At 37.1% G+C, this 25,766-nt stretch overlaps 5 protein-coding genes and 1 pseudogene across 7 annotated transcripts; all 6 read right to left on the bottom strand.

Annotated features, from left to right (window-relative positions):
- Positions 1-1,534: 1,534 nt before the first annotated feature.
- Positions 1,535-8,366, bottom strand: LOC107467135 (cysteine-rich receptor-like protein kinase 44). 3 transcript variants are annotated; one of them, XM_021131258.2, is made up of 7 exons: positions 7,359-8,363; positions 6,988-7,119; positions 6,623-6,750; positions 2,830-3,040; positions 2,474-2,711; positions 2,215-2,365; positions 1,535-2,125 (listed from the first exon to the last, which is right to left on the bottom strand). In XM_021131258.2, the coding sequence occupies exons 1-7, from the start codon at positions 8,200-8,202 to the stop codon at positions 1,778-1,780; spliced, it is 2,052 nt and encodes a 683-aa protein (XP_020986917.1). In that variant the 5' UTR covers positions 8,203-8,363; the 3' UTR covers positions 1,535-1,777. The 3 variants fall into 3 exon arrangements, with proteins under 3 accessions (XP_020986917.1, XP_015941659.1, XP_020986918.1); XM_016086173.3 differs by lacking the exons at positions 6,623-6,750; positions 6,988-7,119; positions 7,359-8,363 and adding exons at positions 3,157-3,317; positions 3,461-3,592; positions 3,685-4,581; XM_021131259.2 differs by lacking the exons at positions 1,535-2,125; positions 2,215-2,365; positions 2,474-2,711; positions 2,830-3,040 and adding exons at positions 5,080-5,593; positions 5,691-5,841; positions 5,949-6,186; positions 6,296-6,506 and having other exon boundaries at positions 7,359-8,366.
- A 2,382-nt stretch (positions 8,367-10,748) lies between these two features.
- Positions 10,749-13,706, bottom strand: LOC107467121 (cysteine-rich receptor-like protein kinase 10). Its single transcript, XM_021131266.2, has 7 exons — positions 12,744-13,706; positions 12,514-12,648; positions 12,293-12,414; positions 11,986-12,196; positions 11,591-11,828; positions 11,286-11,436; positions 10,749-11,188 (listed from the first exon to the last, which is right to left on the bottom strand). Exons 1-7 carry the CDS (start codon positions 13,522-13,524, stop codon positions 10,859-10,861), a joined length of 1,968 nt encoding a protein of 655 aa, XP_020986925.1. The 5' UTR covers positions 13,525-13,706; the 3' UTR covers positions 10,749-10,858.
- A 1,429-nt stretch (positions 13,707-15,135) lies between these two features.
- On the bottom strand, positions 15,136-15,899 carry LOC127741616 (cysteine-rich receptor-like protein kinase 25). Its single transcript, XM_052254400.1, has 2 exons — positions 15,870-15,899; positions 15,136-15,727 (listed from the first exon to the last, which is right to left on the bottom strand). Exons 1-2 carry the CDS (start codon positions 15,897-15,899, stop codon positions 15,230-15,232), a joined length of 528 nt encoding a protein of 175 aa, XP_052110360.1. The 3' UTR covers positions 15,136-15,229.
- A 47-nt stretch (positions 15,900-15,946) lies between these two features.
- LOC107467120 (cysteine-rich receptor-like protein kinase 25) lies at positions 15,947-16,585 on the bottom strand. Its single transcript, XM_016086159.3, has 2 exons — positions 16,530-16,585; positions 15,947-16,376 (listed from the first exon to the last, which is right to left on the bottom strand). Exons 1-2 carry the CDS (start codon positions 16,583-16,585, stop codon positions 15,953-15,955), a joined length of 480 nt encoding a protein of 159 aa, XP_015941645.2. The 3' UTR covers positions 15,947-15,952.
- Positions 16,486-19,911, bottom strand: LOC107467119 (cysteine-rich receptor-like protein kinase 10). Its single transcript, XM_052253699.1, has 8 exons — positions 19,718-19,911; positions 18,684-19,541; positions 18,457-18,597; positions 18,233-18,354; positions 17,927-18,137; positions 17,480-17,717; positions 17,196-17,343; positions 16,486-17,096 (listed from the first exon to the last, which is right to left on the bottom strand). The coding sequence occupies exons 2-8, from the start codon at positions 19,531-19,533 to the stop codon at positions 16,764-16,766; spliced, it is 2,043 nt and encodes a 680-aa protein (XP_052109659.1). The 5' UTR covers positions 19,534-19,541; positions 19,718-19,911; the 3' UTR covers positions 16,486-16,763.
- A 136-nt stretch (positions 19,912-20,047) lies between these two features.
- On the bottom strand, positions 20,048-24,332 carry LOC110275366 (cysteine-rich receptor-like protein kinase 25; annotated as a pseudogene).
- Between the last annotated feature and the right edge of the window lie 1,434 nt (positions 24,333-25,766).

The raw sequence follows: 25,766 nt of genomic DNA, 5'->3' as shown, positions 1-25,766 counted from the left end.
CTTTGCAACCTTGTTCCTTATGTACATATTTCTAAATCAGATTTTATGGTGGCTGACTTGTGGAAAGGGGTGTCTTGGGAGGTTGATAGTCTTACCACGCCTATTCCGCATGAGATTAAGCAGTTTATTTGTGGTTTGAGATATCCTAGTTCGACTGAGTTGGAGCCACAGTGGGAGTGGTGGCCTGCAGCATCAAAAAAGTATAGTGCAAGGGAGGGTTACAGATGGTTATTAAAGAAAACATTAAATTGGAATGGCAATAGTAATTGGAACTGGTTGTGGAACACAAACATTCCAGAGAAGTTCAAATTTACTATGTGGCTTGGCTTACATGATGCTCTACCAACTGAGACCTTTCGATTCAAGCGGCATTTAGCTTCTTCAGATATGTGTAAGAGATGTAACAAGGCGCAGGAGACTATGGAGCATTGCCTTAGAGACTGTGAACGATCAAAGGCAATTTGGTATATGTTGGATCCTAGTATCCTGGACTCGACGACTGGTACTGCTCTTGAAGAGTGGTTTCGGAAGGCCTTGGCTAACAATGAGGCGTCCTTTGGTGCAGGGCTTTGGTGGGTATGGAGACATAGGTGCAATGACATATTCAATACTGACAACCCTTGGACAGACCACAAGGTTGTTGCCTTGGCCAGAATTACCGCCAAGGACTTACAGGTTTACAGGAATCGAAGCAATGCCTTTAGGTCTCTCCGAAATTGCCTGTGTTGGGAACCACCGGTAGGTAATAGTTTTAAAGTTAATTGTGATGCAAGCTTGTATATGGATTCAAATTTAGCGGGATTTGGGTGTATTATTAGAGATTCTAAGGGAGATTGGATCTCGGGCTGCTCTGGAAGCATTCCCCCTTGGTCTATAATCAGATGTGAATTATTTGCTGCTTGGAGGGGGCTGGTTTTAGCTTGGGATTGCGGTTTGAGGGATATTATATGTGAAACGGATTGCCTTGACATTCTGCCCATCATGCATGAGCTTACAAGTGGGTATTCATCTGAAGTAACAGATTTGGTTCACAAGATTCAGGAGCTTTTATCTCGTCCTTGGCTTGTTCACGTTGAATGGGTGTCCCGAGAAGCAAATAGAGCTGCGGATTGGATGGCTAAATATAGTGCCAAGAATAACTCTAATCATGTTATTTGGTCTGAGCCTTGTGTTGATCTTCAACGAATCATCCGCTCGGATTTAGGATAGTTTTTGCTTTGTTTCTTTCCTTGTTTAGACACCAAAAAAAAAACCAACTCTTAGTAAACCTTCCAAACAACACAAGCATGAAACCATTAACTATCTAATGATTCTACGCCCCCAACAGCTGTTTAATTTGACACCCAAGTCAACTCATGCCGGACCAGACCTTTGTTTACCAGAATTTTTTTTTAATTTCCACTCTTCTTGTTTTCTTCTTTTTTTTTTTTTGGTGAACAACATTCTTCTTCTTGTTTTCTTTAACTACGCGTACAAAATTATGTAAGAAAAAATAAAATTAAAATGTAATTTTATGTATCAGACAAATTCTCCATTATAAATATTTCGATTTTTCTTTATATTAGTGATAATGCAACTGACAAGAGTCTCAAACACTATAATTAAATTGGTTACGTTTAGGTTTGGATTACGAAATAGGAGTCGTTCGTTTTCAACCTTCTTTTTCATACTCTTCTCTTTAATCTTCTTTATACAACTTAACTGAATGACTACAAGTATTGAACAAGAGAATCTTGATCAAGTTTATTCTCAGTACAATCCAAAACAAGTTTCACGTCTAGCGAGGAAATGGCTCGGTAATGGAAGCTTCATTCTCCGATGCTTTCACAGATTGGTTACCTGATTCAGTTGAACCTCTTGTCTCCGAATTGTACTCTTCTGAATGGATGTCTGATAAACTTCTATTATTATGAATCAAGAGACCAGGTTGTGAAGGCAATGGAAGAGTAACAGAGTGGCTGTTAAGCATGATTATAACTGAAGCCATGGTTGGTCTGTCAGCTACATTTTCCTGAACACAAAGCAAGCCAATGTGGATACATCTCATTATTTCATTTCTTGATCCATCAGTAATTGTTGGATCAACAATGTTTGATGCTGTCCCTTCTCTCCAGCTTCTCCATGCCTGCAAAGTCAAGCTCAATCTTGATTTAATCTTTTCAACTTTGTAAATTTAAACTTGGATGATAGGTAATGGAAAGAAGCTTTACTTACAAAGCTCACTATGTCCTCTGCATTCTCCCCTCGACGAACACTACTGTTCTTCTGGCCGATTATAATCTCTAGAACTAGTACACCAAAACTATATACGTCGGACTTTGTTGAAAATTGTCCACGAAATGCATATTCAGGCGCCATGTATCCACTGTGTGCCAACATGAGCATAACTCAATTAGCTTTAGATGGTAAAAACATTGATTGGTACAATTAACTAGTACTGACATGTTCTTAACTTCTTATACTTATTACTTACTAAGTTCCAACGATTCTACTTGTTTTGCCTTGAGTTTGATCCACGGCAAATAGTCTTGCTAAGCCGAAATCTGATATTTTTGGGTTCATTTCTGTATCTAAAAGAATGTTGCTTGCTTTGAGATCACGATGAATGATTCTCAAACGGGAATCCTCGTGAAGGTAAAGTAAACCTCGAGCAATGCCTCCTATGATTTTGTACCTCCTTTTCCAATCCAATTGTGCGCGTTTGATTTGGTCTACAAACCAAAGCCAATATATAATCTTCTAGAGTATTCAGAATGTTTATGCACTATGCAGAAAAAATGAACTAACAGATATACAGTCCAAACAAACAAGCAAAAGTTGTGGACTTACCAAATATGAAGAAATCAAGGCTTTTATTGGGAACATATTCATAAATCAGTAACCTTTCTCTTCTTTCCAAACAACAGCCAAGTATCCTAACCAAGTTTCGGTGCTGAAGCTTGGCCACTAACATCACTTCATTCTTAAACTCTAAATCTCCCTGCAAAGAATTTATGGACAATCTTTTGACTGCAACCTCCTGCCCATTGGAGAGCCTTCCCTGGAAAATTTGAGTTTGATGAAAGTAATTTAGAGTCTATAATATGTCAATATCTATTCAAGGCTACATCAACGTGGATATGACGAATATTCCGATGTAGGATTGTTGTATTTTACCTTGTAAACAGGTCCAAATCCACCTTGTCCTAGCTTATTCTCATCAGAAAAGTTGTTGGTAGCGGCCATGATGGTGGCAAAGTCCAACTGCAATGTCTCAGATGATCTAAATTCATCACTGTCTTCAGCTTTAACTGGCGATATGTTGAGATCAGTGCGTGCTGCAAATGGAATTAAAGTTCATTTAGATTGTCTTCTTATTATCAATGTTATCTGTTTTCACAAAGGTCATCGCTTCTTGTTCTTTGAAACACATGAATGAAGTTGATGATATCCAAGAAATTGTTTTTCTCCTACAGTTTACCTTCAACTTGTGTTGGCGACCGCATCCTCCTCCTTCTTAAATAGATGAAAATAAGGATGATCAATATAACCAAAGCAGTACTTGGCACAACTATTGCTATTACTACATTTCGTGATGTGTTGCTGCTCTTTCCTGCAAAAAAGCAGAAAATAATTCTGGTTTTTCAAGTACTAGTTCATTGCCATGATCAACTTTTAAGCAGGATATGGTATCTAATTACATACCTTGTGTTAAATCCGTATCAGTAGATGAGGGATGAGTAGCAGAATCTGGCGCTGGTGCTGGTGGAGGTGTAACATTTGCAAGGTCATAGAAGGGGTATATCTCATACCTGAAGTTACAGCTAGGTTCCAAAATTCTACCACCTTTCTTGCTATCACAACACTGGGGGATTTCTGTGATAGCCTGAATCAAACAAGCATAGCAGTCTTGCTGAGACAAATCAGGCGTACACTGCACTAGACCATAGACTGTTTGGAAGCCTGGTCCTTTCGAACTTGATGCAGCAAATTTTCGCTCCGAGTTCCCAGATGCAGCCTTGCCTATTAGATCATTTAGAAGGGTATCCAACACTTTGTTGAACTCATCAACATCTGTTGCATTTCCACTGTTCCTCATGGAGAAACTAGGATAAGTTTCCATTCTGTTAAATATTGATGATTGGTTTGAGTAGCGAAGCATGCACTTGTCATACCAACCAATTGCTTCCTTTTGATTTGGACAGAGACTCGTGAGTAGGACTCTTGAATCATTGAGGCAGCTAAGGCAATCATTTTGCTTCACATCTCCTCTGCATAGCCCTATCGCGTTGACTCTGTCGTTGTCTTCGCCATAAGAGAAGTTGTAGAAGCCATAATTAATGTTTTTGTTGGAAGAAAGGTTGGACAAAAGGGTGTTAAGGTTTCTGCTGTAGGGACTATTTGCAGTGTAATTGCCATTGTCATCTATACAGAAGGAGTATAGAAAGTTTGGCTGCGCTTTGGGTTGAGGTAAGAGTATGATAAGGATACAAAGAAATAATAGCATTCTGGAAAGTGCCATGCCTATGGTTTTTGCTCCAATTTAAGGTGATGACTGTGGAAGAGTGCTTTTATTTGGTGCTGGGGAAGTGATTCAAGTTTTCTCCATTTCTTGTATATATATATATGTAGTTAACAGACTTATTAAACAATGAATTTTCTTGCACTAGTTCAACACGTTGGTAAGTAGTAAGCTATGAATATGGACATTAAATTTTGGGGCTTATAATTTTCATTTTTATTTTGTGTATATATAAATAAGAAGCTTCTTTGAAAAAAAGAGGGTATGACCAGATCTTGCTTTAGAAACTAAACAAAATAAAATGAGAACCGTATTTCACGGTTTAACTTGTTTAAGTGATGTGGACTTTGAATATTCTTAATGAGGAAAGTAGATGAATACGACAGGAGTGCATAATGGTTGGTTGATCATTGAAGACACCACTACTCCTCTCTTTGTCAAAGTAAACCCACCTTTCTAAATTTATTTCGTTCCTTGTCATTTCTTTCTTGTTTTTAAATGCAACTTGATACCTTTGGTTTTCTTCTTTTTAATTATAAACAGTGAAAGATTATGGATGATTTATATTTTCCGACAAATAATCCGAAACTCTTGAGGTTAATTGCAGTGTATGTAGGATTACAACTTGTTAAGAGCCTTAGGAATCTGAGGCAACAATCAATTTGTTTTTGGAAGTTAAACTTCGTACATACTTGTAAATTAAATAATAAAGAATGCCACTTGTTACACTTCATGTACAAAAATCAGTACATAAAGTGCACTAGAATGTGACCTTAATCACTAAATTCATTAGCATATACAATTTGTTTCTTCTGTGCTTCAATCAGTTTCCCTTGAACTATACTCCCATGATGGAATAGTTGATAAACCTCTGCTGTCCACAAGAAATGGAGGCTTTGATGGCACTGGAAGAGTGAGAGAATGGCTGTTAAGCATGAGCACAATAGAAGCCATGTTTGGTCTATCAGCTAAATTTTCCTGAACACACAGTAAACCAATGTGGATACATCTCAGTATTTCATTTCTTGAACCATTATTCATTGTGTGATCTATAATGTTTGATGCTGTTCCGTCCCTCCAATTTTTCCATGCCTGCAAGGATTCATATTCACACTCTTTTAGTTTCAACAATTTCACCTCAACTGGTACTAAAAATGAAAATTGTGAGAAGAAGGAAGAGACTACTTACAAAGCTTATTAGGTCCTCCACATCCTCTCCCTTGTGGAAGCCACTATTTTTCTGGCCACTTACTATCTCTAGAACCATTACGCCAAAACTAAAGACATCTGATTTCACAGAGAATTGTCCTTGCATTATATACTCAGGTGCCATGTATCCACTACATTCCAATATGTTTAACTTCAATTAGGAAAAAAAATACTAGATGCTATTTATGTTTCTAAGTACTGAACAAAACAAAATAACCTTAGATATTATAGAACTTACTATGTTCCAACAACTCTATTTGTGTTCCCTTGAGTTTGATCCACAAGAAACAATCTTGCCATGCCAAAATCTGATATTTTCGGATTCATTTCTTCGTCTAAAAGGATGTTACTTGCTTTAAGGTCACGATGAATAATACGCAGACGCGAATCCTCGTGAAGATAAAGAAGGCCTTTAGCAATGCCTCCAATGATTTTGTATCTCTTTTCCCAATCCAGATGAGCGCGTTTGATTGGATCTGCAAATCGAACCCAAGGTATATGCATATGCACAATTAAGTACTTGACCATTCAAGAGAACTGAAATGTCACCAAGGTAGAATCCAATGAAGAAAAGTTCTAACTTACCAAATATGAAGTAATCAAGACTTTTATTAGGAACAAACTCATAAACCAGTAATCTTTCTTTTCTTTCCAAGCAAAAACCAAGTAGCCTAACTAAATTGCGGTGCTGAAGCTTGGCCACTAACAGCACTTCATTCTTAAATTCTGTATCTCCTTGTCCTGAATTCATTGACAGCCTTTTGACTGCAATTTCTCTTCCATTAGAAAGCTTACCCTGAAAATATATTAGTCAGATACATGTAATTTTGGTGCTAACAATCTGTGAGTAGCACTTTTTGAGACTAGTTTATAATTTACATTTAAATGAAAGAAAACACTGTATATTCTTACCTTGTAAACAGGTCCAAATCCTCCTCGTCCTAGCTTATTTTCTTCTGAAAAGTTATTTGTAGCCGTTCTAATGGTGTCAAAGTTGAATTGCAATGAATCAATAGGTTCAATTTCATTGTCAACTTCAGCTGTACATGGAAAAAGAGTATAAGTGCTTAACCAATCTCATTTCTTGAAAGGAAGACTTAAGATTTACAGGAGCAAATTAGTGAAACATGATGGCTAATGATAAATTTCACCCCCGTTTCTTTGTTGGGTAGCCAATAGCTTATGTTATTGTTAGCTGTAGAGAAACTACTGAATTTTGAGTGAAATTTTGTCTTGATTCTAAATAAGGAATCATAAGAAAACAAAGATTGTCTTACTGTCATTGTGATTGTGAAAACTTCTCTTGCGCTTCCTTGCTCTTATGAAGATGCAAACAGAGATGAGCAGTACTAAAACGACGAAAATCGGCACTACCACTGCAATGACAATACCTGTTGAATTGCTCTTTCCTGCAGATATAAAAATCATGTTGAGGGCTGACTATGATGCTCAACGCTAAGCTGAAAATTGGAAACTAAAAGACCTTTATCACAGGTTGAAGCTTAGCAAATCCATTTATGTTTTCCTTCACCAACTTGAAAAAGAAATGAACCAACAAAAAGTATAACAAAAATTTGAACAGCCAACCCAACTTGGATGGGGCTTGATTGATGCTTTGACTATTTCAGTTTAAGCATATAAGAGGTACCTTTGGTAGAAGTGGCATTAGTATTGGTGACTGGAGGAGGAGGAGATTCTTTTGATGGCGAAGACGGAGAAGCATCAGCCGTAGAGTCATAGAAAGGTGAAGTATCAAATCTAAGATTGCAGCTTGGTTTTCCAATTCTGCACTTTGTTAAGCCATAACAACGATCATTAATATTTGAGATGGCCCTGACCAAGCAATCATCACATTCTTGCTCTGATAAATCAGGTGTGCATTGCAGAAGAGCAAATATAGTCTGGAAGCTTGGTCCGGCCGCGCTTCCTGCAGCATACTTTTTAAGGGAATCACCTGATGAAGCATTGGTTCTAAGGCTTTCCAGCAAGTTCCTAAGCACTTGAATGAATTGATTCATATCAGTTGCATTGATTCCAACCCACAGAAGGTAGGTAGGGTCAGGTTCCATGGTGTCAAATATGGACCGGTTCGAATAGCGCAACATGCAGTTGTCATACCAACCTATAGCCTCCTTCTGATTCGGACAGCGATGCATCAGAAGGACTCTGGAATCATTGAGACAACTGCGGCAAGATTCCGGCTTAACATCTCCTCTACACATCCCAATTGCATTAACTTTGTCAGAGCCTTGTCCCTGAGAGAAGTTGTAGAAGCCATAATCAATTTGTGTATTGGAAGACAAAGTGGACAAAAGAGTGTTGAGGTTGGTGTGGTAGGCACTGTTTTCTGTGTAGTTTCCTTTATCATTCATGCAAAAATGGTACAGGAAGCTTGGCTGAGCTGTAGTATGAGAAATAAGCGTAAAAAGAAGACAAAGAAGTTGAGAAATCACTCTTGAACTTGAAGGTGCCATAGCCATAGCCATAACCATTGCAATTTAAGAATTATTATTATCTAGTCTCTATTTTGTAACATTGTGGACATTAAGTAACAGAAGATTGTTACAAGTTAAGAGGTTCTTTGAAACAATCTTCCGCGGAATCTTGCATTCTTGTTTTAGTGTTGCAAAAGTCCAAACTATGGTTTAAAATATCTATATAAAAATCCTAGACTTTAAGAGAATATTACTGATTTATACCTTAACATGAAATATTCACCGAAGAGACAGTATAAAAAACTAAGTCCATCCACACAATGCCGTGGGGTATTTTCCACTTACAAAGTTGACCAGAATGCAAACCGTGTAAACCGCAAAGGAAAGAGAGAGAAAATAAATAAAGATTTTCATTGACCACGTAAACACTTTCAAGAAGCTTGATTACCAGATCACAAGAATTGTTTTGCTATCTCATTTCTTTTTGCATGCAATGCTAATTTTTATTTCACTACATAGAATGTAAGTCCAACTCTTGGAATCGTGAAACGTGGCCTAGTTTTCCAATCCTTTCATATTTAATAGTTAGCAAACTTAAAAAAGGCAACATCAAAATATGATATGAATAAGCTCCAGTTGACTAATTCAATCCATCTTCATTTCAACGACAATTAAATCACTGAAATAATAATACCAAAAATAGTGGTTGATAGAGACCAGACTGGTAGATGACAATCTTTGGAAATCCCTTCATTGATTTGATCCTTTCATCGCCAACCTTGCTCACAAATTTGTTTTATTTATTTGAGTATATACCCATTTTAATTTCAAACCAGACATTTTAGTCTCAAACTAAAATTAATTACTCAGTCACCAAAAAAAAAAAACTAAAATTAATTACTCAATTAGTCCCTAACAATTAATTCCGTCAATCACTCAGGTCCTTTACTTCGTCAACTCTAAGGTAGCGTTTGGTAGAGAGATCGAGATAGAAAGATTAAGACTGAGAGACAGAGACTAAGAGACAGAGATTGAAATAAATCTCAGTATTCTGTTTGGTGCAAAGTGGGAGACAGAAATTGAAACAAGAATAAAACTCTAATTTAATTTGCACAAAGGGTAAAATTGGAATTAATTAATTGAAATGAGGATATTTTGTTATTAAAGTTTTAATTCATCTCTAAAAATTTTAGTCCCCTGTGTCCCTACATTTTGGAGGTACTGAAATATTGAAATTTTAGGGACAGAGACAAAAATTTTAGTACCAGTCTCTGAACCAACAAACATGATACTGAGTCTCAGTCTTCCAGTCTCTGTCTCAGTACCTCAAAACAAACGGAGGACAAAATAGTCCTTGACAACTCTAACAGGGGACAAAATAGTCCCTGATCTCCTTTGTTCGGAAATGACACTGTTCTCTCCCAATTTCCATCACATCTCGCATAACACTAACAGTCTAACATTGTAACTTCGAGCTACACAATGCATACTCTATAACTTTAATGTTCATAAGTAAAAAAAATCCTCAACTTATTCTCAACCAATTCATACTCAGGAAACTAATGACTATGTCTCTCAACTACTTATCATCTTCGATGGATCCTATGAATCTAGACAGCAAGTCTGATTTGTTAAGATTCGTCGTCGTTGTTGTCATCTCCCTCCTCCTCTGCCCTATCATCTCCATGACATCACATTGTCCACCACTCCGATCGCTTCCTTCAACTTCTTCTCCGAACCAATGTTCAGTAATCGCTTCAGTTTTCATATGAGCCGCAACGGCGACATTGCTCGTTCTACTGATAGCTTAGATGCGAGTTGAAACTGTGTACCAATTTGGAGTCCGAGAAAGAAGGAATGAAGCACTCTGTGTCTATTTCAAATGAGAATTTGCATATGATATCGAAAGAGAATCTTCTCATGATGTCCTAATGTCCAACAATCTATATTGCTTGCCGGAGAGTGGAGAAAGGCGTGCTCTTGGATAGTTGTGAAACTTGGTCTTGAGGATATCGTGGACGTCAGGGTTGGAGGTGATGTTATCGAAGATGTGAAAATAGATGCTTCTGGTGGGTGAAGTGCAGAGAAGGTGGATGTACCAGTCACAAATACTTAGGAAGCGTGTTGTCCGTAACATGTTGAGGTAGGTGGGACACGTGTGGCAATTACACTATGGCTTAATCTTGGAGCTAAAGAGGAGGAAGAAAAAAATGAAAAAGAAGACTGTGAATGTGAAGAATGAGAGTATGAATATTAGGGTTATGTGAGATATGATAAAAATTGGGGAAGAACAGTGTCGTTTTCGAATAAAGGGATCAAGGATCATTTTGTTCTTTGTTAGAGTTGTGAGGGATCATTTTGTCCCCTGTTAGAGTTGTCAGAGACTTTTTTGTCTTTCGTTAGAGTTGACGGAGCCAAGGACCTAAGTGACTGACAGAATTAATTGTTAGGGACCAATCAAGTAATTAATTTTAGTTGGGGACTAAAATGTCTGGTTTAAAATTTTTTGAGGACTAAAATAGGTATATACTCAAATTATTTTTAATAGGCTTACTAGTTACTACCCCTGCCAGAGGCAGACTAGAGAATCTTCCTCAGAACGCTTTGTCAAGCTGTAACTAAAAATTTCATTCATAATTTTTACAAACCAGAATTCATTCAGGTATCAATATTTACAACTGGTTTGGGTTGAGGAACTCATAAAATCAATCCTTTACCGAGGGACTAGTTGAGTGATGGATACTTCATTGATAGACCAAGGAACTGAAGAGGTGGTAGACTGATCAGAATCAAGCCCATCTTGTAGCCTGTTTGGTTTTCTTCCATGCAGGAAAGAAGCTGGTTGTCGTGGTAATGATAAGGTCACTGAATAACTGTTAAGCATGAGCAAAATATTCGCCATTGAAGGCCGCGCTGAAGGACTTTCCTGAACACATAATAAACCAATATGGATGCATCTGATGACTTCATTTCTTGAATAAGAGCCTCTCAGTGTTGGATCCAACAGCTCCAGAGGCGTGTTCTGTGTCCAATTTTTCCAAGCCTGTTATAATACAATGTTAGTATTTGAGCTCAAAATCTCTTAATCCTCTGGCATTTGTAGCTGAGTTATGAATCATCTACACTTGTCAAATACTCACATAGCTTAAGAGGTCATCAGCAAGATGTGTTTGATAAAATTCAGTGTTCTTCTTGCCACTAACAATCTCCAAAACTAATACACCAAAGCTGAAGATATCAGATTTCACCGAGAACTGTCCACGCATTGCATATTCTGGAGACATATAACCACTGGAAACAACATTATCATATCAATGTTAAAAATATTTAAGAACAAAGAAGATAAATTTCTAGCATTCTTCTTTTTTTATTCTTTCACAAAATCCAATTACGACACTAACAGTCTATAGATTAAGTCGGATAAATTAGAAAATCTCAGACTTACTATGTCCCAACTATCCGTCCTGTATTTACTTGAGTTTGATCTGCCTCGAAAATTTTTGCCATACCAAAATCTGAAATCTTTGGGTTCATGTTCTCATCTAATAGAACATTACTAGCTTTGAGATCACGGTGTATAATCCTAAGTTGAGAATCTTCATGTAGATAAAGAATTCCTCTGGCGATGCCAGTTATAATCTTGTAGCGTCTTGACCAATCTAACTCTCTTTGCTTTACAGGATCTGCAAATTTTGCCAAATGAAAAATATCCAAATTAGCAATAATAGCAGGGTTAGTACCTATCACAGAATAAAAATGCATCAATCAACCCCTTCCAACACCATTGTTCCATGTAAACACTATTATCTCAAGTAATTGAAGAATTGAACAGGTACAAACCGAATAGAAAGTAATCAAGGCTTTTGTTTGGTATGTATTCATAGACAAGCAGCTTCTCACGCCCCTCCAAGCAATATCCCAAGAGCCTCACTAAGTTTCTGTGTTGAAGCTTGGCCACAAGAGTAGCTTCATTCCTGAACTCTACTGCACCCTGCAAGGATGTCAATGAAAGCCTCTTCACTGCTATCTCCTGTCCTTCAGGGAGAACACCCTGAAAAACCAAACATGAAATTAGTCAAATCAAATGTAGTACTTAACTTAGCACAGAAAACATGTCTCTACATTTTTGCATAAACAAGACCCTAACCTTATAAACCACACCAAATCCGCCTTGACCAATCTTGTTCTCATCTGAGAAACAGTCAGTTGCAGCTTCGATTGTAGCGAAATCAAATTGCAACGACTCGACATCTGTAAGATCCTCCCGAACTACACAGCAGGGATAGTAATTCCATGAGTAACCAAATCAGAATAAAGGAAACCAATTAACTGGAATAACAGTGCAACCATAAAGAAAAAAGAGATTACTTGAATCCCGGGCAAATGAACTATACTTCTTTCTTGACCTCCGACGAAGGATGCAGCAGCCGAGAATGAAAAGTGCCGCAACAACACCAATGGGGGCAACAATGGCAACAATTAAAGTGGCATTACTCTTTCCTCCTGCACAAAGTCATGAACTTTACAACTACCTAAAACAAGGACATTAGACCCTGAAACAGGTCTAAGGCAATAACGCAGGATAGATAGGTAGATACCTTTTGAAGATGGAGGAAGAACCGGTTGAGTGGACGACCACGATTCGTTGTAAAATGGGTTCAGCTCGTATCTGAGATTGCAAATTGGGAGCAGAGATCGTGCGCCTTGTTTGCCAGTTGGAATGGAAGCGATGCCACTTTGGAAACACATGTTGCAGTCATAAGAGGACATGTCAGGAACGCACTGCGCCATCGTGTAGAGCTTCTGCGACCCTCTGATGGCAGCTTCTTTGGTAGCAAACCTGTAATCACCCGAGGCAGAGTTTGAAGCTTGCTTAGCAATTTCATTCAGCGTCGTTGCCACCAAATCGTTGAACTGTTGGAGCTCGGAGTCAGAGATGTTTTTCTCGTTGTAAAGGTTCATTCCGGGGACTATGTTGTTCAAGAAGGAGAGGTTGGTGTAGCGTAGCATGCACTCGTCGTACCAGATTATGGACTCGGTTTGATTGGTGCATCGCTTCCTTATCTCTTTGGCTGCGGTGGTTACACAGTCGCTGCAGAGGGTAGAGGTGACGTCAGGGCGGCAGAGGAAGTAGCCCTTGATCTCACCCTGGTTGACGGTGGTGCGGTAGAAACCGTGGTGGAGAGAAGCGTTGGAGATGAGGGAAGATAAGAAGAGATTTAAATTGGAGGAATATGAAGAATTAGGTAGGTAATAGGATCCATCTGTGCAGAAATTAGAGGTGAATGTTGGAGCTGCTTCACTTTCAAAGCTCATAAACACGAACACCGAAGCCACAAGTACTATCAAGTTTGTTGCAGAGGATTTCCAAGTTCTCATCTCTTTGTTCTCCGCTCTCAGGATCAGTCCAATTGTTTTTCTTTGTTTAATGACTGGTTTTGAAGATGTGAATTAAATTCCGGTGAGGGAGATGCTATGGAGCTTCACTGCAACGAAAACTGGTTAGACAGAACATAATCAAATTCAGAAATGCTGACCATTAAACAACAGGGGAGAATGAAGAAAATAAAGAAAGAATAGGGGTACAAGTTATATTATTTTTCTATATATATATATATATTTTTTGTTGGGGTCAAAACTTTTTAGCTATGCTTTTGTTATACTATGAATGAATCTGGGTCTCAGTGACGTTGACAATCAGATTCAAGGCGAGGGTAAGTGAAACTGGACCCAGGAGTGTTGGGTTTGGTTTAGATTGAGAAGGGACTTAAGACAAGTTGAAAGGGGACCACATAAGCTCCAAAAAGTCAAGTTTGATGGTAAAACCTAAAAGGATTGAGAATTCATAATGCCTTTTGCTTAATCTTCTTAATTCTCACAAATTACAAATTATGTTATCCACTTTTATAGTGCACTTTTTTATACATCTTTTATTTTCAGATATAAAAATAATACAATAAAAAACAAAAGTAATAAATATACTATATTTCTAAAAAAAATCATTAGTTAATAAATATATATTAAGATTACCAGACGAAAATTTTTAAAATTTAATATATTTAATTCAACTTTTTTAATTTTTAACACTATTTTTTTCTTATTCTTTTAACAAGTTGTTGAAAAATAATTAATTAATTATATGTATAGAATATATTTTCAAGTTTGTATATATACAAAATTGTAAAAGATATAAAAGTGAACCTAAAAATTAGAGTAACATATATGGTGAAAATATATAACTCAATACTTTAATTTAATAAATAAAGATGAAAAAATGAAAAAAATTAAGAATTAATAATTTTAATTTATATTAACTAATATTTTTAGTCTAATCATTTAATATCATATTTTTAATAAATAATTAAATATTTTTAAATTTATTGATCAACTGCTAACTATAAATAATAAATTATGTTGATTTTGTAGTATTATTACTAAAAAAACTAACTGTTTTCATTAAAATGAGATTTGCTTTTATTTATTTATTGTTTACATGATAATCGAACTAGGCGCATTGGGAATGGAAACTCTAGCCTAAAAATCTAAACAAAGATTAGAATTAGAGACCAGGTGGCAAAATCAAATAATGCCTAAATATTTGGACACTGATGACAACATAGATGAGCACAATTATGTAATCAGCGTGTGTCCCCAGCATTCATTTTTCAAAAATGCTACGTATCTTTTCAAAATAAAAATTCAGACAAAAAAATATATATATACTTTATTTTTTGAATAAAGAGTGCAGCTTTTCAATTGCTTATATTAATTAAGCAATTATGAACAAATCCCAAGAGATAAGATTGGCGATTATATTTCATTTCTAAATATGTCTGCCATTTTTGTTTGCAACTTCGGTAACTTTTGATAAAGCGGGAAATCCATTCTTGAATTTCCGAAGGTAGAAGTAGCATGATCATCTTAACACATTAATCATTCACTTCTGACAATTCCCACTGCAATCATCTTCAAGAGCAAGTGCAGTCTACGTCTCAGAAAAATTCTGTTTTCATTCAACCTCAAAAGGAAGACAGTTACAACCCTAACTGACCAACTAAGCAATTGAAGAAATATCTTATAGTTATTAGCTATATATTATCGTTTTCTTCCACAATTTAATCACATCTCTTCCTTGTTTTCCCATGGCAGAACATATGCCAAAAGTAAACAGCACCATAGCAGCAACAATTGGAATAACACATCCTAGAACTACTTCAACACGATTCCTTCCTGAATGGCGAGATTGAAGAACCGATGGAGTAAGTGATTTGGTGCTATTGTAAAAAGGGTAGACCTCATATCTAATATTGCACCCTGGAAGCAACACCCTCGCTCCTCGTTTTCCATCACAGCAATTCGGAACAGAAGCAATGGCGCTGCTGAAACACATGTTGCAATCAAACAAGGACAAATCAGGAGTACACTGCACCAATCCATAAAGAGTCTCTGTGCTTGTGAGGTTTACTTCCCCTGTTGCAAACTTATTATCCTCCATGGAATTTGCAGCTTTGGATGCAAGACCGTTTAACAAATTAGCCAGCAACTCGTTGAACCGTTTAAGCTCTGCTAGGGAGCCAATGGCCTAAACATACAATGTGTACAATGGGCTAAATCTTTGGTTTATGAATAAAATGAACATCACTTATACTATCCAGAACTCTAATACCATGTCCTGAAATCACTCATCCCAAAAGGTTAGAAATCACTCATCCCAAAAGCGTAACCTGATAGGACAATGTAATACTAATAATCATATCTCTAATACTTTCTAAACCTTCATTGTACACATTGTACAGTCATTGGCTCCCTATACTCTCTTGACTGAAACGTTCTTTGCATCGAATAAGTCCACTCCCGGTACTATGTTGTTCAGGATTGATTGGTTGGAGTAACGTAGCATGCATATGTCGTACCATACTATGGCCTCTTTCACAACGGGGCACCTCCGTTTGATCTCGGTGGCGGCGGCCGCTATGCAGTCGTGGCAAGCTACGGAGAGCGTGTCGCCTCGGCAGAGGAAGAGGCCGGTGACAGCGTTAGGAGAGGTGCTGCCAACTCTTGTCCTGTAGAAATGGCTGCCTTCTGTGGCGTTGGAAGTAAGCGAAGAGAGGAGGAGGTTGAGGTTGGTTTGGAAGGTTCTGTTTGGTTCGAATTTGAGAGAGTCTGTGCAGCAATGAGAACTGTAAAGTGGAACTGCTTCGGTTGGAAAGAATAGGAATCCAAATGAAATACTTTGCGTATTGGTGGAGAGAAAAGATTGGAGCGCAAATCATAGTTTAGTTTTGCAGAAAATGACCAATTAGACCTGTTAAATTATTAAGAGGAAAGAATAGCAAAAGAAGATAGTAATGGTTTAAGGTTTTATTCAATTTTGATGGCTTAACTGTATTGCATCAGCAAATGAGTGGATACCCTTTATAGGTGCAGAATTCTTGATCATCTTATCTTCACGTCACATATTTGTATTCTCTTGATAAGCAAAAAAGTACTTTTTCATATTGAAAAATAAGCAACCACAAAGCGTTACAATAATTTGAACTTTCACCTTGATAAAGAAAATCTAGAGAATATGTATAAGAATGTATAAAATTTTCAAAGCCTCGTGGAACAATTCAATCTTATCTAGAATCCATTTCGCTAACTGACATCTCATTGACAGAATTTTGCACTGATACATTGGTTGTAGCTCCACTGAATTGCAGCTCCTTGGGCATGTTTGAATCGGTTCCGCTGTGCACGACAAATGCTGGCTGGTTAGGTACTGGTAGAGTAACAGAATAACTATCCAGCATAAGCATTATTGTTGCCATTGTAGGTCTATCTGCTGGATCTTCTTGGACACAGAGTAAACCAATATGGATGCATCTCATAACTTCATTTGGAGTATAGGATTTTCTCAACGTGGGATCCATCAATTCCAAGGGTGTCCCTTCCTTCCAAAGTTTCCAAGCCTATAACAAATTTTCATCAAGCATTTGTTATGTTATGATATATACAAATGAGTAAATCAAGTAGGACCAAACCCAAACCATAATATTTTCTCTACTCACATAGCTCACTAGGTCATCAGCATCTGTTTCATAGAAAGAGCTGATCTTCTTGCCACTTATAATCTCCAAAACAAGGACTCCAAAACTGTATACATCAGACTTAACCGAGAACTCTCCGTGCATCGCATACTCCGGGGACATGTAGCCACTAAAACACATTTGAAACATTAATAACATGAAAAAGTGGCAATGCTCTTCTATTTTTGTTTGATTCAAACTACCAGTATTCTGGTACTAGATTGTTTGAAAATTCATAGTGCAAGATAATGAAAACTCCAACTTACTATGTCCCAACAATCCTGCTAGTATTTCCTTGAGTTTGATCAACCGCAAATAACCTTGCCATACCAAAATCTGCAATTTTTGGATTCATATCTTCGTCCAACAATATATTGCTAGGTTTAAGATCACGATGTATGATTTTAAGTCTAGAATCTTCATGGAGATATTGAATTCCTCGAGCAATGCCTCCAATAATCTTGTATCGTCTTGTCCAATCCAACAATCCTTGTTTCTCAGGATCTGCAAAGCAAAGATGGAAATACTAAAACACCTCAAAATACTAAACACCTCAAAATAATAAACATCTCAAAATAATAAAACCAAATACAATTTTCTCACGGTCAATGAATACTAGATAATATGATATTAGTTATTCTCAGTTTCTCTCAACAAAACTTGAAATTGTACAGTATAATAATGAACTGTGAAGAGTAATGTGATGAGCCTACCGAAAAGAATGTAGTCCAAGCTTTTGTTGGGTACATATTCATATACAAGTATCTTCTCTTCTCCTTGCAAGCAAAATCCCAAAAGCCTGACTAGATATCTATGTTGAAGCTTGGCAACCAGCTCTACTTCATTCTTGAATTCTTCTCCACCTTGTACAGATCCTTTAGAGAGCCTCTTAACAGCTACTTCTTGTCCACTTGGAAGCAAGCCCTGAATTTTACACATAAACGTATCCAGTTATTGCCTACACCTACACAGATATAATCATGCTTTCATTGTAGAAAAAGAGCTTAACAACACCATACCTTGTAAACCTCACCAAATCCACCTTCTCCAAGCTTGTTATCTTGAGAGAATTTCTTTGTGGCTGCTTCAAGTGTACTCAAATCAAATCTCAACGAATCAATGCTAGAGATCTCGGTCACAGCTAAGAACAGAACAAAAATAATATGTCTATCAGTCTATGGGATCGAATTACAACACAGCAGAGTTTGCAAAGCTTGAAGAACCAAAAAAAGTATATCCTCACTTTGTGGATCTTGTGCAGAGTCATGCTTCTTCCTTGCTCTTCTTCTAATTAAGAAACAAACGCCCGCAACAAACAGTAGCACAGCCACTGCAATTGGAACCACAATTGCAACAATAGTCCCGGATGATAGTCCACTACTTCCTGCATTTCCAAAATGAAAGTAATGACAGTTGCCAAAATGCTCCTAACTCCTAAGAAGGTATAATAAGACATCAGAACTAAACTACCTCCGGAATTAGATGAATTAGTTGCAGGTGGAGGAGGAACTAGCCCTGCCGACGGAGAAGGCGAAGGAGCCAAAGCATTAGAGCTATAGAAAGGGTACAACTCATACCGAACGAAACAGCTGGGGAATAGAACCCTCCCTCCCTGCTTTCCTCCACAACAAGGAGTTAATTCGGTTATGGCCTCAGTTAGACAGCTGGCACAGTCTCGTGGTGTGAGGTTATCGGTACACTGAGCCATACAATAAAGGTTCTGAAAACCAGATATGTTGGCTTGCTTTGTAGCGTACTTCTTTTCAAGAACAGGGGACTTGGCTGCTTCTTTCGCCGTTTCATTCATGGTTTTGAACAATAACTTCATGAAGCTTTCCTGGTTGGAGACATTCCCCGTGTTGGAGAGGTAAACGCCGGGCCTCGTGAACATTGTGGACAAGATAGAGCGGTTATTGGAATACCAAACCATGCACTCGTCGTACCAAATGATGGCTCGTTTCGATAAGGAACAATTTGCATCGGATGAAAGCTTCTGTGTGGCGTTGACCACGCACTGCCCGCAAGAGGATAAGTCGCCCCTGCACATGAAGAGACCGTAGACCGTGTCGTTGGAGTTTGTGCCAGGGACGGTGGTGTTGAAGAATTCAGCGTTGGCGGTGGCGTTGGAAGAGAGAGATGAGAAGAGGGTGTTAATATCCTTTTTGAAGAGGCTGTTGGCAGTGGTCTTGTTGTCTGAACAAATATTGTAAACATAAGTGGGACCTTGTGCTTTAGCGGTGGTTGCAAAATTGAGGAGCAGCAGGAGGGATAGTGATACTGGGACAAGGTTGAAGGTGATCCTCATCCAATTCCAACCCATGCTAGTTTCTGTTATTGTTTCAGAATAGAAGGATGTTATTGTGTTATGTTATGCGGTAGGAGTAGTTATAGTGTGTGAAGAATCAGGATTTTGTGTGTAGGTGTGAGCAAGATAGAAGAGGAGGAGAAGAAAGCAGGTCAAGCAAGCTGACAGGTCAACCTTGTTATTTATTACAGCAACTTACATCTCTTTCGTTTTCTGCCCGGAAAAGTGGGTAATTGCTTATTGGAATGGTATGTCCTTCTACCCTTGTAGTCTTGTGTGGAAATAAAACCACAAAATGAGAACAGGGCTTCGGGACTATGGTTGACTCCTTCAACTTAACTACAAAAATCTCCATATATACAATCTCACTATTCTTATGTTAGAAACACACGTAAACAGAACATAATTGGCTAGTTCCTTAGTTGCATAGTCCCTAATTAAAGCTATATTCATAACAATCTAGTTACTTTGTAGCATGAATTTTTTGTTTAAATTATTTAAGGATCAAAATATATAATCAACAACACACTAAGGAATAACAAAAGATATCATAATTCGATCCCCCAGTCCATACAAGCTCCAAAGCATAATTGAAATCTTGTCTTAATTTTATACTAACAGCAATGGCAATTATTTGCACAGAACGTTAGTCAAAAGTTAAATACTATTATCTAGGAAGAAAGTTACTTATAGACATTTCATTTTGTGAAAGTGGATGTGAACTAGAACTTGATTCCTGTGCAGATGCTCTTTGATCCATCTTTTTGTCCATGAAAAATGCAGGTTCTTGGGGAAGTGGCAACTCAATTGAATGGCTGCTAAGATATGTAACAACGGATGCCATTGTTGGTCTTGCATCAGGATCTTGTTGAACACATAATAAACCAATTTGAATGCACTTAAGGACTTCAATTTCTGAATAGTTATTTTTAATATTTGGGTCTAATATACTCAATGACATGTTATCCCTCCATTGTCTCCAAACCTGTAACACAGTAACCTCCCACAATCATTATATAAAACATCAACTCTTTTTTTTTTCTATTTGTTTTTTTATGAATCAATTTGAATACAGTTCATGGGAAATGACATAGAGCAAAAGTGTAAAAACAAACACCTAGCAGAATATTATACTCACGTAACTCAGGAGACCATCATAAACATAGTGTGATTTATAAGAGTTTGTGTTCTTCTTTCCAGTAATAATCTCCAAAAGCATGACTCCAAAGCTAAAAACGTCGGATTTATCAGAAAATTGTCCAAGCATTGCATACTCAGGAGACATATAACCGCTATTTATTAGATGAAGAAAATATAATATTAGTTTAACTACAAGATATATAGGAGAAAAAATAAATAAACAAAGAAAAATATATAATTGAACATTCAAAACATACTGTGTTCCAACAATTCTATTTGTACTTCCTTGATCTTGGTTTATTTCAACAATTCTAGCCATACCAAAATCTGATATTTTTGGATTCATATTTTCATCTAATAGAATATTGCTGGGTTTAAGATCACGATGTATAACTTTAAGTCGAGAATGTTCATGTAAGTAAAGAATTCCTCGAGCTGTTTCTCTGATAATATTGTATCGATCAAACCAACTCAACAGCCGTTTACCATCTACAAAATTCACAAAGTGATGAAGTATTGAAGTGAGTATGTAGCAACGAATTGAAAAAAATAAGATGAAAGAAAAAAATTTCAGCAAGTAGGAGTCTGAAGTCAAAGGAGACAGACCAAATAAAAAGTAATCAAGGCTCTTGTTCGGCACGTATTCGTATATAAGTATTCGTTCTTGTTCTTCAAGGCAAAAACCAATGAATGTGACCAAATTTCTGTGTTGGAGTTTGGCTATCAATAACACTTCATTTTTGAATTCATGATCCCCTTGTTTGGAACTTTTTGAGAGTCTTTTCACTGCTATTTGTCGTCCATCAAAAAGAATGCCCTAAAAATATAAATGAATATTTACGTAAAAAATAAAGTACTAAAAAAAGAATACTTTTTGCATGTATTTATTTACCTTATAAACTTCTCCAAATCCACCTTTTCCAATCATATTCTCATGTGAAAAGTTGTTCGTGGCTGCTTCAATTATAGCCAACTCGAATTGCAATGGCTCTAAAGTGGCACTTTCATCGCCAACTAAATCAATATGCATGATGAGTTATAAAACAAGTTTTTAGTCTTCTAGACATTAGAAATGTCGAGATCAATGGAGTTGTTATCATTATTATAATGATCATTTTGAATAACACATACAGTTTTCTCTAAGAATATTCTTGTCGCTCTTTCTTGTTTTTCTCCGAAGCAAATAGCAACCGAAACAGAGGAGTATCACCGAAACAAAGGAGGGCACAACAATTAAGATTATTGTTTGGGAGTGGCCTTTTCCATTTTCTGCACAAAACAATTAACTCCTCTAAGTGTCAGAAGTAATAATGATGTATGATATAAGTATAAGAACCTTAGGATTTGAACTTTCACCTTAGTATAAATAGACTAACACAAGATTCTTATATTGTTTTAACTCTTTTTTTTTTTTTGGAAATCTCAGTCATTTGATTGAAAATATATTGAAAGAGGGTTGACATTTAGTTTTTGTCTTTAATATTTATAGTGTGGGTAATTTTATCTGAATAAATTTTGGGTTCCTACCCCTAAAGTTTTATAAAAAGAAATATTATGTAATCATAAAAAATAATTATTTTTTATCATCACTTAATTATCAATTCAATTTTTTAGTCTAATAATTTAATAAATTTTTTTGTCTTTTTAACGAAAGAATTTAACATGTCATAATAAAATTCTGTTTGTGTCCTAAATAAGTTTATCCCTAATTTATTTTCTCTTTGGGTTCCAGCTATAAGATCAAGATAATCTTAAATAATGGATTAGACTAGAATATTTCTAATTCTTTCAATAGGATATATATTTGATCGAGAAGATATATTTTTGACCTAGAGTGTTAAGGGCCAGTAATTTTTATATTTTGTAATCATCAATTGGTTATCAATAGTATTTTTAATGATGTGAGATTATATTCAATAATAAAAGATTACTCACTTTTATATAGTTAAATGATGGTCACAAAATACAAAAATTATTGCCCCTAAACTTTTTTCTATTTGACCATATTACTCCCCACCTGCGGCGCAACGTGGTGAGAAGGTTCAATCAGCATGTACATCTCACGGAGCCTCTGCCCTTTAAAGAAGAAAGGTATTGATAATAAAAATGCTAAATACATAGTCATTATATATATACATTAATGTAATGAGTAATTTTATTGTAGACAGTACATCAAATATAGTTGCATTCATAAGAAAAGATTTTAGTGAGCATTCACCTGTTGCAGAAGGACCAGGCAGCTCAGGAGGTGGAGCATCATCATCACCTCCGTAAAATTGGAATAATTGAAACCTAAGAGTGCAGCTAGGACATAGAACTCTTCCACCGACACTTCCCAAACGAGCCCATGGTATTGCTGATACAATCCCATCACTGAGACAGTCTCTGCAGTCATCGCTGGAGAGATCTGGCGTACACTGAGCCAGAGTGTAAAGGGTTTGAAAAGGATTCAGTCTCGATTTATCTGTCAAATACCGGTTATCATTGTCCCCTGTCTGTTTGCTCAATCTAACTAAAATTTCCGATACATTAGCGAAGAAGTTTTGCTGTTGGATAGGAATGAAGCTGCTGGTGATGTTGAACTCGCTAAACATTGGACTTGCTATATACGTAGAGTTGATATCCACTTCGGAATAGCGAAGCAAGCAGTGACTATACCAAATAACAGCCTCTTTGGAGAAGTGGCACTTGGACCAAATTCGATCTTTTGCAATAGCCACGCAACGTGAGCAGAGGCGAGACGGAAGATCACCACAGCACATGAAGAGCCCAGACACCATTGTACCTTCCACCTTCTTAAACTGCTTGCCGCTCGTGGCGTTGGAATACAAGGAAGAGAGGAGGGTGCGGAGACGTGACTGGAAATCCTTATCGAGTTAATTCGGTTATGGCCTCAGTTAGACAGCTGGCACAGTCTCGTGGTGTGAGGTTATCGGTACACTGAGCCATACAATAAAGGTTCTGAAAACCAGATATGTTGGCTTGCTTTGTAGCGTACTTCTTTTCAAGAACAGGGGACTTGGCTGCTTCTTTCGCCGTTTCATTCATGGTTTTGAACAATAACTTCATGAAGCTTTCCTGGTTGGAGACATTCCCCGTGTTGGAGAGGTAAACGCCGGGCCTCGTGAACATTGTGGACAAGATAGAGCGGTTATTGGAATACCAAACCATGCACTCGTCGTACCAAATGATGGCTGTTTTTGATAAGGAACAATCTGCATCGGATGAAAGCTTCTGTGTGGCGTTGACCACGCACTGCCCGCAAGAGGATAAGTCGCCCCTGCACATGAAGAGACCGTAGGCCGTGTCGTTGGAGTTTGTGCCAGGGACGGTGGTGTTGAAGAATTCAGCGTTGGCGGTGGCGTTGGAAGAGAGCGATGAGAAGAGGGTGTTGAGATCCTTTTTGAAGAGGCTGTTGGGAGTGGTGTTGTTGTCTAAACAAATGTTGTAAAGATAAGTGGAACCTTGTGCTTTAGCGGTAGTTGCAAAATTGAGGAGCAGCAGCAGGGAGAGTGATACTGACACAAGGTTGAAGGTGATCCTCATCCAATTCCAACCCATGATTATTGTTTTATGGATTTGTTTATGTTTCGGGAAAGAGGGAGGATGTGGTGTTGTGTTATGTGGTAGTAGTAGTTTATAGTCTTTGAAGGAAAATTTCTGTGAACACGGAACAAGATAGAGAAGGATGAAGTTGCATTGTAAGGAAGAATCTGCCAACTTTTGACAATAACTCTAATTAATAATTATTAATTTTAAATTATTTTTTAAACGGTTCCGCTACATTACCAACAATATATCTGGCAACTTCTGCCAATTCTTATTTATAATTGTGTTTTATGAAAGTGTGTGTCTAATAAAAATGTCTTTTTTATAATTGTGTTTAATAGAAGTATCTTTATAGATATATTTTCTGGATGTGGCTCTTTATATATGTATTTAAAATATATTAATTACTAGACACATCTACAAACACACTTCCATAAAACACAAATATAAATAAAAATTGACAGAAATTGACAGATAATATGTTAGTACCATATACTTTTCCTTTTTTAAATTCAAAATTTGTAATAGTTTATACTTTATAGTCATAGTCTTCGAAAAGAGTTGACCTTAGCGTTTGTTTCAATTATGAATAATTAAGGTTATATGGTTTAATTTCTCCCATGGATGCACTTACGTCTCTTTCATGATTCTCATTGATTTTTCCAATCAACATTAAAGCACGATATAAAAAATTCCCCTCCTTTTTTTAAAACAAAAAAATCAAAATAACATCCTTTTTTTTCTATTTATAAAATATATTTTTTTATAATTTTTAAAAATATTTTTAATTTATTTTAAATTTATTGTGTTAATAATATTAACTTTATCTATTTTTTTTATAAAAATACTCTTTAGCAAAAATTTTACTTTTTTGTCATTAAATTTTTTTTACTCAAATATCGGCTTATTAATTTAAATATGGAAAACATTTTGGTGTATTGGTTGAAAATGGAGCAACTGTGTGTATTACAAATAGATGGACATGTCAGATGAAGGGATAACACGCAGGAGGCGTGGTGCCTTCAACACGTGCGGGGCGTGGAGGCTAGATGGCATGCTGTGGTTGAGCCACCTAAGCAGCACGCAGGGGACGTGCTTAGTCAGCACGCAGGGGGCATGCTGACGTGGGAGAATTTGTTTGGCCAGGAGGTGCAGCACGTGGGGGCGTGATGAGTCAGCACGTGGGGGGCGTGCTGACATGGCAAAGAGTGATTGGTCCAAGTATGCAACACGTGGAGGGCGTGATGACTCAGCACGCAGGGGCGTTTTGACACGTGTCAAAGCGTGATTGGTTGAGGCAGGCAGCACGTGGGGGGCGTGTTAAGTGCACTGCTCTATATAAGGTAGAGCTCGAGAGTGTTTTTCATATTGAGTGAGATTTGAGTGTGTTGTGAGGATTCTTTGAGGCTGTTGTTGGTGTAATGGAGGGCACCGCAAATTTGGTGGTGTATCACAACGGTGAGATAATACGTAATACTCATGAGGGAGTGAGGTTTATGTCCCAGAATCCGTTTTCGTTTGTGGTTCCATGCACGATGACGTTAATGGAGCTGCAGAAC

The sequence above is a fragment of the Arachis duranensis genome, chromosome 9, assembly GCF_000817695.3.
Source record: "Arachis duranensis cultivar V14167 chromosome 9, aradu.V14167.gnm2.J7QH, whole genome shotgun sequence".
In the NCBI taxonomy this organism is placed as follows: Eukaryota; Viridiplantae; Streptophyta; class Magnoliopsida; order Fabales; family Fabaceae; genus Arachis; species Arachis duranensis.
This window is presented reverse-complemented; position numbering and strand designations above follow the sequence as displayed.

Excerpts from the sequence above, each read along its gene's own strand:
- LOC107467135 (XM_016086173.3), bottom strand. The coding sequence starts at position 4,501 with ATGGCACTTTCCAGAATGCTATTATTTCTTTGTATCCTTATCATACTC. Across the intron at positions 3,318-3,460 it reads GTCGCCAACACAAGTTGAAG|CACGCACTGATCTCAACATA; the intron begins GTAAACTGTAGG and ends TTCCATTTGCAG. Across the intron at positions 2,126-2,214 it reads CAGAGGACATAGTGAGCTTT|GCATGGAGAAGCTGGAGAGA; the intron begins GTAAGTAAAGCT and ends TTGACTTTGCAG.
- LOC107467121 (XM_021131266.2), bottom strand. The coding sequence starts at position 13,524 with ATGAGAACTTGGAAATCCTCTGCAACAAACTTGATAGTACTTGTGGCT. Across the intron at positions 12,415-12,513 it reads TTCATTTGCCCGGGATTCAA|TTCGGGAGGATCTTACAGAT; the intron begins GTAATCTCTTTT and ends CCTGCTGTGTAG. Across the intron at positions 11,829-11,985 it reads CCTTGATTACTTTCTATTCG|ATCCTGTAAAGCAAAGAGAG; the intron begins GTTTGTACCTGT and ends CAAAATTTGCAG.
- LOC127741616 (XM_052254400.1), bottom strand. The coding sequence starts at position 15,899 with ATGATTATTAGTATTACATTGTCCTATCAG. Across the intron at positions 15,728-15,869 it reads GTATTACATTGTCCTATCAG|GCCATTGGCTCCCTAGCAGA; the intron begins GTTACGCTTTTG and ends TTGTATGTTTAG.
- LOC107467120 (XM_016086159.3), bottom strand. The coding sequence starts at position 16,585 with ATGATCAAGAATTCTGCACCTATAAAGGGTATCCACTCATTTGCTGAT. Across the intron at positions 16,377-16,529 it reads TCATTTGCTGATGCAATACA|TATTTCATTTGGATTCCTAT; the intron begins GTTAAGCCATCA and ends CAATACGCAAAG.
- LOC107467119 (XM_052253699.1), bottom strand. The coding sequence starts at position 19,533 with ATGGGTTGGAATTGGATGAGGATCACCTTCAACCTTGTCCCAGTATCA. Across the intron at positions 18,138-18,232 it reads GATTTGGTGAGGTTTACAAG|GGCTTGCTTCCAAGTGGACA; the intron begins GTATGGTGTTGT and ends TGTAAAATTCAG. Across the intron at positions 17,097-17,195 it reads CTGATGACCTAGTGAGCTAT|GCTTGGAAACTTTGGAAGGA; the intron begins GTGAGTAGAGAA and ends AATTTGTTATAG.